This window comes from Tenrec ecaudatus, chromosome 10 (assembly GCF_050624435.1).
Source record: "Tenrec ecaudatus isolate mTenEca1 chromosome 10, mTenEca1.hap1, whole genome shotgun sequence".
Taxonomy (NCBI): Eukaryota; Metazoa; Chordata; class Mammalia; order Afrosoricida; family Tenrecidae; genus Tenrec; species Tenrec ecaudatus.
The window spans coordinates 112,691,283-112,703,869 of NC_134539.1; the positions used below are offsets into that span (position 1 = coordinate 112,691,283).

A 12,587-nucleotide genomic window follows, 5' to 3' on the forward strand; every position below is an offset into this window, starting at 1 on the left:
CCAATAAAAATGGGAGGGAGTTAAAAAGAATTACACAAACACAGGAATTTGACACCTTCAAAAATTCTGAGCTACATAAATGTGATTTATATAAAGCATGATAATGGAGTCTAAGATTGGGTTTTGTTTTTTCCATAAATGACGTTTATTGTTCATTTCAGCAACTAACATGGAAGCAGAACATAAACTCATTCTAGAGTGCTTCAAAACTAATGCTTTAGCGCAAGGTCATGCTTGAGGGATTGCTTGGCGCTTTTAATCCACTATTGTTGGATGCGACGAATCGATTGGATCTGGGCAGTCTGAGCATGAGCTCCCCACTCTCTCCAGTGTTGGTAGTCTCCTCCATGTTGGTCACATTCCAAGATATACTGGTACCCGCGGTACCCAGGATACTGGTAGCAGACCCAGCTAAAATTCAAAACATAGTAAGATGTTTACTACCAGTTAGGAACAGCCTGGTCAACACCCCAAACCTAAACCTTAGCACATTCTGTACAGCGTTCAGGGTGCCTGTAGGTTTAGAATACAGTGTGCGGGGCACATTGTGGAGAGGGAGCAAAGGAGGCCCGTCGAGTTTGTGACTCCACGGAACACTCGCACTGCTCCATAGGGTGTCCAAGGCTGTTAACCAGCTTTTTCGTTAGCGTGGCATGCTGCTGTGCCACCATGCTCCTGCGTGTAACGTTTTACAGCCGGCTCGCGTTTGGTTCAGTTGTAAGCTCAGCTGCACTGCTCTGAAAGACATGAATAGTTCTGGAAAAATCTAGTTTGACCAAGTTTCTTGGTTATTATTGTCTTCATGAATACCTCAGATTGAGGAGAAAGAAAAGCAGAGTAATCCAATGTTCCCATACGGGGATGTGGGGGGAGAGAACAAGCTAGGTGACACCAAGATTTGGAGGTTCAGCTAATAGGATGCGATGCCCATACCAATATGGTCTTAATGTACAGAACTGACTAAAACGACCAGATATGTATTAGTATTCACAAGGTCTACACTTGGAGGAGTTAACTTCGAAATGTGCTCTAAACCCAGTTTTTACACTTACGCTCCACATTGTATCTTCATGGAACCAACTTCATTGCTGAACCAGCCCATGGCTTGTAAAGAAGGGTAGTCCTCACAGAGCTCCCACTGGTGTCCAATAAAGTTTTCTTTCTCAAAGATGGTAATCTTGGACTCTTTATGATTCTATAGGCCACACATTAAAGAGTAACAATTCTTAAGTTATACAAGTAGGCAGTAACGTTTCTAGTTTAAGAAAGGAACAATCATTGTACAGAATCCATCAATGGGAAGTTTAAAAGAGCCATAATCCTATGTAACATTTTAGGTGTACAAGTAACTGATTTTATACTGTAGAACAAGAAAGACCGGTGAAGATACAACTGGAGAAAATACTAGCAACACAGCTAGCCAAAGGATTCTTAATGTGGAAAAAGATGCCACAAGTTAATAGGAAAAGTAAGACAGATTTTACATAAGTGTTTAGGACACGAGCTGTGTACATAATTATCATGTATGTGCGTAGCTATAAAGCTGCCTTAACTGAATTACAATGTGCCATGATTATAACCATTGCATTTTTTGGTTGTACTTTGTGCTAGTAACGTACTACATATGCATCTGGTACTGCTTTCACAGGTTTCCTACCCCCAGAGACAAGGATACAATTTAGAAAGATACTGATAATAAAGTGCAGTAAGATGAGCTGATGCCAGGGGCTTATGTGGAGAGCAAATGTTTTGAGAATGAGGGCAATGATGAAAGCCTTTTTAAAATGAGGGGTTGATGTGTTAGAACAAATGTACATTGGAGTAGTCTGGGACTAGCTGTGTGTATATACCTGTGTGCATATATATGTACATACATTCACATTTAGGTTAGAAATAACCTAAATGGCCAGTATTGGGTCATTTAAGTTGTGTTACATGAAGTAGAACACTGCACAAGCATTAAGTGGAGGCTTAATTCAAAACACAACCTTGGTGATGGGTGGGGAACAGTTGACTGGACCCGATACCAGAAATTTTAAAGTGTGATGAAATTGTTATATTTGATTAACCTATGGGTTACATGGATGTATATACATAAAATATTAATTTGGCTGTATGCAAATTATACTTAAGTTTAATTTTTAAAATCACTAGAAATTTGGGCAAATTAGGTTGAGAGCTGTTGAGGTTAACTAAAGCCCTTGAATTTTGCCAAGACAGATCAGTCAGTTTAAAACCATGAGCGAGGGGAATTTGTGTGTGTGTGTGTGTGTAATTTGAAAGGTTCCATTCCAGACAGGAGGGCCATTTTCAACACATCCTGCTTCTGCTTAAATCCTAAAACTTTTCCTTTTTATGAAAATCCATTGGATAATGCTTAATGTCAGAAATGAAGGCGTTAATCATAGCAGCCATAACTGGAAGGCTTGCTGTCTTTTCATTTCCAACCATCCTGGTCAGCATTTCCCGGTTTTCTGCAGTGAAGTGTTACACGGATTGAAATGTTATCTGGCTGCAGATTTACTTGTTCTGCAGTAAGTGCTCTCACTAGTCGTACGGCACGTTTGAAGATCCGGACTCTTGGATCTCCATTTCCAGCTCTTAGAAGGAGGCCCTTGCCTTCAGCTTCAGGTAAACGCAGGCTGGTAGAGAAGTCAAGTGGCAGGCCTAGAAAATGGGGAGTAGCGTTGCTTTTGCCCTTTACACCCTAACTGGTGAGAAGTAAATGCCAATCTGCCAGCACCCCACCCCCCTGCTTAGACTTGGAAACTTCAGAGACTCACAGCTGAGCAGATGGGGCGGAAGGACGTGAGGCGCGCTCGATGGGGTACGCGTGACTCCCACTCCAGGCCTCCCAGCGAGGGTACTCTCCTCGCTCCAGGATAAACTGTTGTCCGCAGAAGTCCGTGTGCTCGTAACCAATCCAGCTGCCAAAGAGACGTGGTCATGATGCTTAGCCTGCTTGGTCAGGGGACGGGATCTAACTCAGGCCATCGTGTGGACTCCAATAGAACAGGTAGAACTGCCCCTGTGGGTTTCTGAAACGAAACCTTTCTGGGAGTAGAAAGCCTCATCTTTCACAGAGCGATTAATTGGTGGTTTCAAACTGCCAGCCTTGTGGTTAGCCCAATGTGTAACCACTCCGCCACCTGGGCTCCTACAGTCTAAACACAGGTAAAATACCAAGCCAATACCTACCAATAAAGCCATAAAAGGTGTATTTATCATAAGAGGCAGGAGGGGAAACGCTGGCAGCTATTCAAGCAGATTTATAAAGGTGATCATTGGGGACTACTCGCTGAAAAAGTTATACTTTGCTGGCCAAGATATGTTACTGGGAAAACTAGTCTCTGGCCACACACGGGGGTAACCTTATCACCTTCACAGTACTCTCCATTACACTTAATAAATTTGTCAAATCTGCGATTCCATTCCTGGAAACCTTTTTCCAAACTCATCTGTTTGGATGGCTGACAGCATCTCCCTTGTTTTTTTCTTCACCTCTTCTACATCGTCAAATCAGCATCCTTTCATGTCCCTCTTCATTCACAGAAACAAAAAGAAGTTGTACTGAGCAAAGTCAGGTGCTTGGGGGCAAGAGGCATGCTGGTTTGGGGCCCAAAACTGGTGCACTGAGGTGGCTGCATGAACAGGTGCATTGTGGTGGCAAAACCAGTCCCGTCTGCCACAAATCAGGCTTTTTATGGTCACACATTGTTAATCTTCAGAACCTCTAAATGGAAAGCTTGATTAACTGTCCTGGTGGAACAAACTCCAAATGTACTACGAGTCTACATAAAAAAAAAAACAAGCATCAGGTTTTTGCAGGGGTATCCCCATATATATATATATGTATATATATATATATATACATATATATATATATTCTCTCCAAGTCACCTCATTCTGGTTGTTGGAACTCTAGGTTCACGATCTGATGACTGTTGTTTCGGCTCTAGCCAAGAAAGCAGCTGGCTCTCGTTTCCTTGGCACTTGATGGGTCCTTCCTCCTGCTGCTCCATACCTAGACCTTATTTATTGAAACCCCTCCCATCAAATGTCCACAGTCAGGTCTCAGTAACTGCTAAAGGACTGCAGAACTTTGGCAGCAAGCAAACGCACGGGAGCCTATCCAACAAGCAAAGTCAGCTCCGCATGCACCGAAGCAGAATCCTTGCCCCATGTTGTTTTTAGGCTGATGATAAAGACTTTGGAAGTCAGGAGAGCAAAGAGCCAATGACAAAAATGAGAGCTGTGCCTCTCTCGGCAAGGGGAGCAACCATCAACAAGAAGTTCCTGGAAAACCCAGTAGGGACTGAGGTGACTGGAGTCACGGATTGAGGTCCTTTTCCCCCCACAGAACTTAATGGCTAGGTCTGCTCTGGGATATGCAAGATGGGGATTAGCAGCAGACCTGCCCATGATGGTTTTCTCTTTCCCTCCTCTCTGCGCAAGAAAAGTCAAGGGTCCTGTGACTTCTGAGGGAATTGCAGGTAGCAACCTTAGGGCTCTAGAACACAGATCTGGTTCCTCTTGCTGCCCCACCCGTGGGATACACTCTCTGAACTGCCTCCTAAACCCAGAACCTCACGCTTCTCGCTTTGGGTGACGTACACACAGTGATTTCTTTTGGGATTATGTCAGTACTGAGGTCTCTCTCCCAGAAACCATTAGGATCTGGGGAGGCATCTTCCCTTATGTCCGTCCTTATGGTCCCATGTTGAAGCTCCTACTCACGCGCCACATTCCACCTTGAGAGACCGGATGTGATCAAAACTGCGCTCAGAGACATTGGGGCAGGAGCTGGTGAACTCCATCCTCTTGCCCTGGAAGTTCTCTTGGTCATAGACGGTCATCTGAAACGGGATTGAATGGGGCAAGAGAGCTAGATTTTGGTACACTAGGAAGGACAGAGGTCCAAGTTGACAGTTCACTTGTATCTGTCTCCCGCTGCAGCTGATCATGCCCAAGGTCATGGCATGTTAGCCTGATGAGACAGAGAAGGCTTTGAATTAACCCACGGATTGGTGGTGTGCTTATACTTGGGTCAGTTTGCAGTGTGGGGGATTGCTTTGTGTGCCACGAGTGATAACTACCAAATAGACAGACCAAGGGTTTGATGGTTTGAATCCCATGGACTGTCGTACCATCACGTTTCCCGCACAAAGCGTGCTCCAGAGGGCAAGAGCTTAAGAGTCTCAGGAGCTCTCTGTGTATTATTTTTTTAACTTCTTCAACCATACCCACTACCGAAACCTAAAATATAAAGAAAGACCTTTTGTTTCTCATTCCTTGAACTAGATCTTGCCTCTGGAACCTGGCCAGAGGACAGAGATCACTCCCAAAGCTGTGAGCTGGCCTCAGAGTTGACCCAACAAGGTTGACCGAGATGGAGCATGAAGGGAAGTCGTGAACGGCCTGAAGCCAGGAACTGATACCAACCATAGGCTGGGAGTAGGAGAGCTGAGTTCTATTACTCCTTTGAGGTCTGATGGCAAGTCTCTCTTCATTTCTGGGTCCTCAGTTTCCCGACAGGCACAATCCCCTCGGGATTGCTTGTTTTACGGTGAGTTTTAAGAGTATGGTAAACAGTTGACCTAGGAAACCGAGCATCATCTCTGACCCATCATGCACTTCTAGGGCCATCCTTCCTCTGAACCAACAGGGGATCTCCTGGGAGAGCCTTCCTGCAACAGAGTCTGCACTTGGGGTCAGCCCTGTCCCTACAAATCCTAAACCAAACCGTTGCTGCCGAATCAATTCTGACCATAGCGAACTTACAAGGTTTCCAAGACTGGACATCGATGGGGGCAGATAGCCTCTTTTTCCCTCCAAGTGGCTGATGGTTTGAACCATCAACCTTGCCACCAGCAGCTCATCATCCATCCATCATGACACACCAGGGTGCCTTGTCCCTATAAGCCCTAGGGCAGGGGTCCTTAAATGTTTTAAACAAGGGGCCAGTTCACTGTCCCTCAGACCCGTTGGAGGACCGGGCTGTAGTTTAAAAAAAAAGACTTTGAACAAGTTCCTATGCACACTGCACATATCTTATTTTGAATTAAAAACAAACAGGGCAAAAACACCCGGCAGGCCAGATAAATGTCCTTGGCGGGCCACATGTGGCCCGCGGGCCATAATTTGAGGATGCCTGCCAGGGTCTTATTTGTTGATTGTCTCATTGAAAGCATAACTGCCCTACACCCTTGGGACTGCTTTGTGTCAGTCCCTCACCCCCTGATGTGTTGGGTCTCCATTTTTCAATTCCTCGTGTGATAGAGTGGACTCACCTTCCATGGCCCCCGGGGTCCTGGCATGGGGTTGGTGTGAGCCATCTTGGCGGTCGGAAGGGTTTCTGGAAGACAGAACACACTTCCGTGGGATGGGGCTCTAGAATGGAGGAGGGAGCAAGCTTGAAGTTCAATAGACAGACGGATTGAAATCTTGCCCCTGCCGTTTATGAGCCAAGCCTTGGTGTTTCCTGTTGTAACACTCTCTGTGCAGGATTCTTGATAGTACCCTGGCGATTGCCCAGGGGAAGCACTGGCCTCCTCCGAAAGGCAGCTTGTCCTTACCCTGGCCTCCAGGCACCCCCTACAGGTGGCAGTGTTGCCTCAGGCTCACACACCCCATATCAACTCCTGGGCAACCATCTAGTCCAGCTCTCTCTTGTTGGGCCACACTACAGCTGTGCCGGGGCTCCACCAGCTCCCCTTGCCCTGCGGCCCCTGGAGGTCTTACTCTCATGGGGCTCCTCACCACCTTCAAACTTCAATATGCAGAACCCCGGAGCCCTTCCCGCTCTGCTTCTCTGTCTTTCACAGCCTACCCAGCCCCAGCTTTCACCTCCTCAGCCACTCTCCTCCCTTCCTGGGCACTGAACTGTATTCTGACCGGCCATGGCTGGGGGTGCACGTTGCCCTGGCAGGCCCTGGGTGAATCGCCACCATAAGACACGTTTAGGGAGGGGTGTGTTAAGAAAGACTTCCTGCAGGAAAGAAAAAAAACACGAACAAAGAAGGTGAGAGCAATAACCAAACACCTCACCCGGGGCTCCCTCTAAACTTGGCACTGAAATACTTCTCACGCGTGAACGCCTTGACTCTTAACAAGTCCATGAGGTTAAATACGATCGTGATCTCTAATTCAGAGATGTAAATACTGAGGCCAGATAGGTTCCAAATTCATCCCCTAATCCACTGAGTTGATTCCAACTCTTAGTGACCTCTATGGGGTTTCTGAGGCTGCCCATCCTTATGGGAGCCTCGCCTTTCTCCTGAGGAGCAGCTGGTGGATTCAAACCACTGACCTTCCATTGAGTAGGCCAGTGCTTGCCCAATAGGGCCACCTGGGTTCCAGACACAGAAAAACGGTAATAGGAAGAAAGTGGGGCTGGGAGGGGAGCAGGGAGGGGAGCAGAGAGGAAGGGAAGGAAGATACGCTAGGCCTCAGGTTTCTTGACTCAGGATACATTTCATGGCTCTTAGCTTTGGCTGCTGGGAAGCCCCAGTAGGTGAGGGTTGGTCACTTCTGCGATAGTGAGCAACACATCCCAGCTCCCGTGCCTTCCTTCCCACTGTGCCCCAGGAGTCAGCCACCCTCCTGGGTCCCCATGGCCTCTTCCCTCCGGTCAGGGTGGCTGGGCCCGTGGTTATTTCCATGAAAGTGGTCCTTCTTGCGTGGCAAGAAGAGAAGACTGCCTCTTCCCGGAGTTCCCCCACTCTCCTGTCACCATCCCAGGACAGGAGAGCAGGGCTTCCTCGTGGGTGTGTCTGCAGAGAAAAGCAAGACGGGTAAAGACAGCATCGGGGCCTTACTCACCCAGCTCCTGCTGCACAGTCTGGGCCTCCATGTGGGGCCCAACCCTCGGCACACCCCTCTTTATAGGCCTGTGGCTGGGGGCTTTCGACTGCATCAGCACTCTGCTTGCCCTCTGCCTTTGTTCCCTGATCCCCAGAGCTTTCCGGGCTCAGCCTGTAGGCTAGGCACCCTTGGGAGCCTTTGTTTAAACCAGGGATACAACAATCCAAAGAGGCCCCTGCGGCTGTGGGCCAGGCTGTCCGGTACAGAGCTGGGCTGTTGAGCAAGCTGAAGGCTAGCCGAGGGGCCTCCGCAGTGAAAGACAGGTGCTTTCTTCCTTCCCAGGGTTGTCACCCACCCATGAGAGGCCCCGCTTTATAGCAACCACATCCAAAGACACCTTGCTTCCCATCTAGACCGTAGCTGCAGCTGTTGCCGTTCTTCGTCAGTGTAACGGGGTCTTATCATTCTAAATCTCATGGGGTGGGAGGAGGGGGAGGAGCTTCGTTCTGTTTCCAGAATTTGCCCATCATGGTGCTATCGATGGGGGGGGGGTTGAGAGGTCGGAGTTGGATTCCATCACCGCAGGCGAGTGGGCATGTTGACAAGAGAGACCGGTCCCGGAGAAGGACATTGTGTTCGGTACAGTGAGGAGCTGCAAAAGAGAGGAGGGTCCTCGAGGAGATGGGTGGGCAGCGGGGCGATGTAGGGCCGAGCCGAGCATCCTGCTGCTGTGCCCGGAGCAAATGTAGTAAACATTTATTCATGGGGATGGCGTCGCTGTCCTTTCAAAGGATGGAGGCCATCTACCCTTGGGGTTTAAATAGCTGATCTCACTGTCAAGTCAGCTCCCACTGCTGGTGACCTTGCGGGTTTCGGAGCAGGACTGAGACCCAAGGGCCTTCAGGGCAGATTTCTCAGAAGCCTTGTTTCCAAAGGCCTTGTTTCCGGCTGTTGGGACTCACACAGGCCCACGGTTCTGTGTGGATGTGCTCTAGTGAATCAAACGACTTTTTCATAGAAATTCTGGGCGCTTGGTCAGGGTCCCCAGACCCCAAAGCCAAACCCACTGCCAAGCTGTCTTTATCAGCCACTCACTGCAGCGAGTTGAGACCAGCTCACAGCGACCCTCTCTGGCAGGGCAAGTGTCTGAGACCTTATGGGGAGAATGGCGGCTTTCTCCCGTGGACCGCCTGGTGGTTTCCACGGCTGACCTGTGGTTCCGGTGCAGTGTGTAACAGCGGTGCCCCGGGGGCTCCTTCTGGGACAGGGTCATGTAGCAGGACTGTGGGCTTCCCCAGGACCCCTGGAGGAGAGATGCATTGTTTACAGAGAGGCAGGGTGATGGAGTGCAGTCGGGAGGTGAATGTGGGTTCGAATCCCAGCTCCCTTGGTTCGGTGACTTTGGGCAAATCCGTCAGCCTCTCTCAGCCTCCAAAGGAAAAAAAGAAGAAGACAACAGTATCTATTTGGCACACTGTCGATTTATTAGCACCCTTTTGTTGTTTTGACAGTTAATGTAGAAAGTCACAGAGCAGCTTCTAGAGAGACGTAACTTTCCCTCAATAAAGTTCTCCCCTGCTAATCCCTTGAGGCTGGGAACCCCGCTTCATCAGAGCCCTCTTTTCTGAGAACCAGAAATCAGGGGTAGGCTCTGGCCTGTACACGGTATCTATAGATGTGCAGTGTTTCAGACAAACGAGTCTGAAGCAACAGGCCACCCCAAGGACATTTCTATTCATGAATTGATCATGTCTCGATCAATGGCTGGCAAGGGACAGAGTCACCCTGGGGGTCCTGGAAGGCTCTGGTAGGCTAGTTAGGAGCTGCGCAATGACGCCGACTGCAGGAGGAAAGCTGAGTCAGTGAGTGTGTAAGGTCTCCACACAGCTGCTCCAGCACCCAGGGCTGCATCAGGGTAGGTCCATGTGGCTTCGCCTCAGGGATGTCTTGCAGGAAGTGAGCCTTGTCAGTTGAAGCAGAGAACTGGCTAAGGGAGCTGCACCCTGGTCTGACCACCACAAAGCAAGAGACCCGAGAACTCGAAAGGCGAGGCTCACTGAGCCATTTATCCCTCTGCCCTTCAATTAACCCCACATGTGCTTATTGGCCAGGTTGGCACAATCAACTTAAACTATCTCACTTCTCAAATGATTACCCTGTTCATGCTACAGAAATTACTTTAGGAACTAGAAGTCCTGGTTTCCAAAGAGGGGGACTGAGGCACTTAGGGCTAATGAGTAAGATGAATTTTGAGTAATATGTGTAGATTTGCTACATAAACAAAGAGTTATTTTGTGAAGCCAAGGGACTTGGTTATTTACGTAGCTGCCTCTTCCAGGAGGCTCCATTCTCGAGACGGCTCCATTCATCATCAGGCTTGTTCGTCCTTACATCTTCAGCTCTGGGCCTAACTTCTCACAGAATAGGTAGTTTTTGAATGAGTGAGTGACCAAAAGGAAGCAGTGGCGGTCTTTTCTGCTACATGTGCCCAGTAGAGCTCAGTTTTCTTACCTTGTCCTCTCTGGACAGAAGCCAGGTTGCTACCAGCATCTTGGGAGAGCTATGGAAGAGTGACTGGGGACCACAGGCGAGAGCGGTACTGGAGGAGACCGAGCTGGGATGGATTGGCAGCATTGAGACAGATTGCCACTTCTTGCCTGCTTAGGCTGTGCGATTGTTGAGTCTTGTGTCAACTTAGCTAGGCCAAGATGCTCAGTGGTCTGGCAGTTGAGGCCCGGTAATCCTCCATGATGTGACCTAAGGGATGTAATCAACCCCCTGAGCAGTCAAGCAGTTGTAAGATTAGGGTGCAGCTGCCAGGCGGTTCCCCCAGGGGTGTGGCCTGTTTCCTATAGTAGTAGATGCTGTTAAAGCTTGCTTACTTCTTGCTGTCTCTGGATCCTGTCTTTGGCTTCCACTGGAGCCAATGGCCTACCATATTGCCTACCTAACCAGGGCGTCTTCCGTGGTCTGCCATCTGACCTGCCAACCTTGGATGCAGTCACCTCTGTAGTCATTAGCCTGTCGCTTTCTGACCTGTCTTGGGTTCCTCAGCCCCTGAAGCTCCATGGGTCAGGAGAAGTCTCCGGTCTAACATTTAACTCACTGACTTGGAAACTGCCCAGACTTGAACTTGACCTTTTCCTTCAACAGCAGGATGAGCTATTTTCTTGATACAGATTTCTTTCTGTAAGCATCACTGGTTTTGCTTCTGCAGACTGGCCGCTCTGGCGTTTCCTACACACTCGGCATCTTAATTTAGGAACTTAGATCCTATTGAATTGTTAGTACAAGGAAGACTGACTTAACAAAAAAATTTTTTTTTTACTTTTGCAAAAAAGTGGGGCTTTAACCTTTGATTGAGAAGCCCCTACACACACATAAAATTGTTATGGCAGGGGAAAGTCAGGATTCTTGTACGATTTGTAAGCATCCTTCAAACATTCCTGATGTCATAAGTCACCCTAGTCTGATTGCTATCCTCAATCACCTTGCTGTGTTTATGCTTGGGGGCAGTTGAGTGGAGTCTTAACGACCGTTGGTCCAACAGAATGAAAGCTTGCCCAGTCCTGAGTCGCCAGCACAGTCATTACTGCGTTTGAGCCCATTGTTGCAACAGCCCCGCTGATCCTTCTTGGGGAGGGCCTTCCTCGTTTCCCCAACTCTCCGCTTTACCAGACACAATGGCCTTCCCAAGGGACGTGTCCCTCCTGAGAGCATGGCTCAAGCATATGCCATGAAGTCTTGGCATCCTAGCTTCTTAGGAGCCCCCGGCTGTGTTTTATTCACTCACCTTAACCGGGAAGTTTGACATGGATTCCTCCCTCTCCAGCACTACTGTGGTCTCTAAACATCACTTCACTAGAGTCTTTTCAATTTCTCCAGTCTTACTGGCCTACATCATCCAGTTCAGCATAGTCTTTAACCACATTCCAGAGGATTACCCCTTGGATAGTACCTGGAACTTTTGCTTCATCTGTGCCTGTTTGCCACGGCTTGGGAACCCCAACTTCCACTCCCCTTGTCTGTCCAGGGAAGTCAAGATGGAGCTACTCCAGGAATGGAGTGAAGGGAGACATCAGCTTCTAATTGGTTCTTCCATGCTGGGCATGAGTTTCCACTGTTCATCCTGAATAATAATAGTATTAATATTAATAATATAATGGCTCACTGAGCATGTACTGGGTCCAACCAAAACTAAACTCACTGCCATTGAGTCAATTCTGACTCATAGTGATCCTATAGGCCAGAGTAGAACCCTTCCTGTGGGTTTCTGTAATGAATTCCTTATGGGCATAGAAAATCTCATCTTTCTTCCACAGAGCAGCCAGTAGTTTCAAACTGCTAACCATTGGGTTAGCAGTCCAATGTATAACCCACTACACCACCAGGACCCCTGTGACCCAGATAGGCTCCTTGTTAATCGTCACAACGACAACAATGACATAATTATGATCATTTTATAGATGAGTTAACAGAGGTGCTGAGAGGCTAAATAACTTCCCTAGGGAACTCAGCAGAGGTTTAAAGACGTGTCTGTTTGACTCCAAAGCCCATATTCCTCCCTCTGGGTGACTCTACTTCTCCAGCATAGCGTCGCATCGCACAGCACAGCAGAGCGTAGCAGGTGGCATAACATAGATCACATAGCACAGCATAATACTTACTTTACCCGTTGTCAGATGAAGGAGATAAAAAGGTGTTTAGGGCAGTGTTGGGCACTCAGTTAAAACTTAGTGTGTGGTAGTTGCCATTAACTGAGTCAATCAGATACCATCTTCTTT

General features: G+C 48.2%; 1 protein-coding gene across 1 annotated transcript; it reads right to left on the reverse strand.

Annotated features, from left to right (window-relative positions):
* Positions 1 to 263: 263 nt before the first annotated feature.
* Positions 264 to 7,852, reverse strand: CRYBA1 (crystallin beta A1). Its single transcript, XM_075559241.1, is given in 7 exon segments — positions 264 to 411; positions 1,053 to 1,195; positions 2,784 to 2,816; positions 2,819 to 2,927; positions 4,738 to 4,856; positions 6,291 to 6,355; positions 7,822 to 7,852. Coding segments are annotated over 7 exon segments (648 nt in total).
* Between the last annotated feature and the right edge of the window lie 4,735 nt (positions 7,853 to 12,587).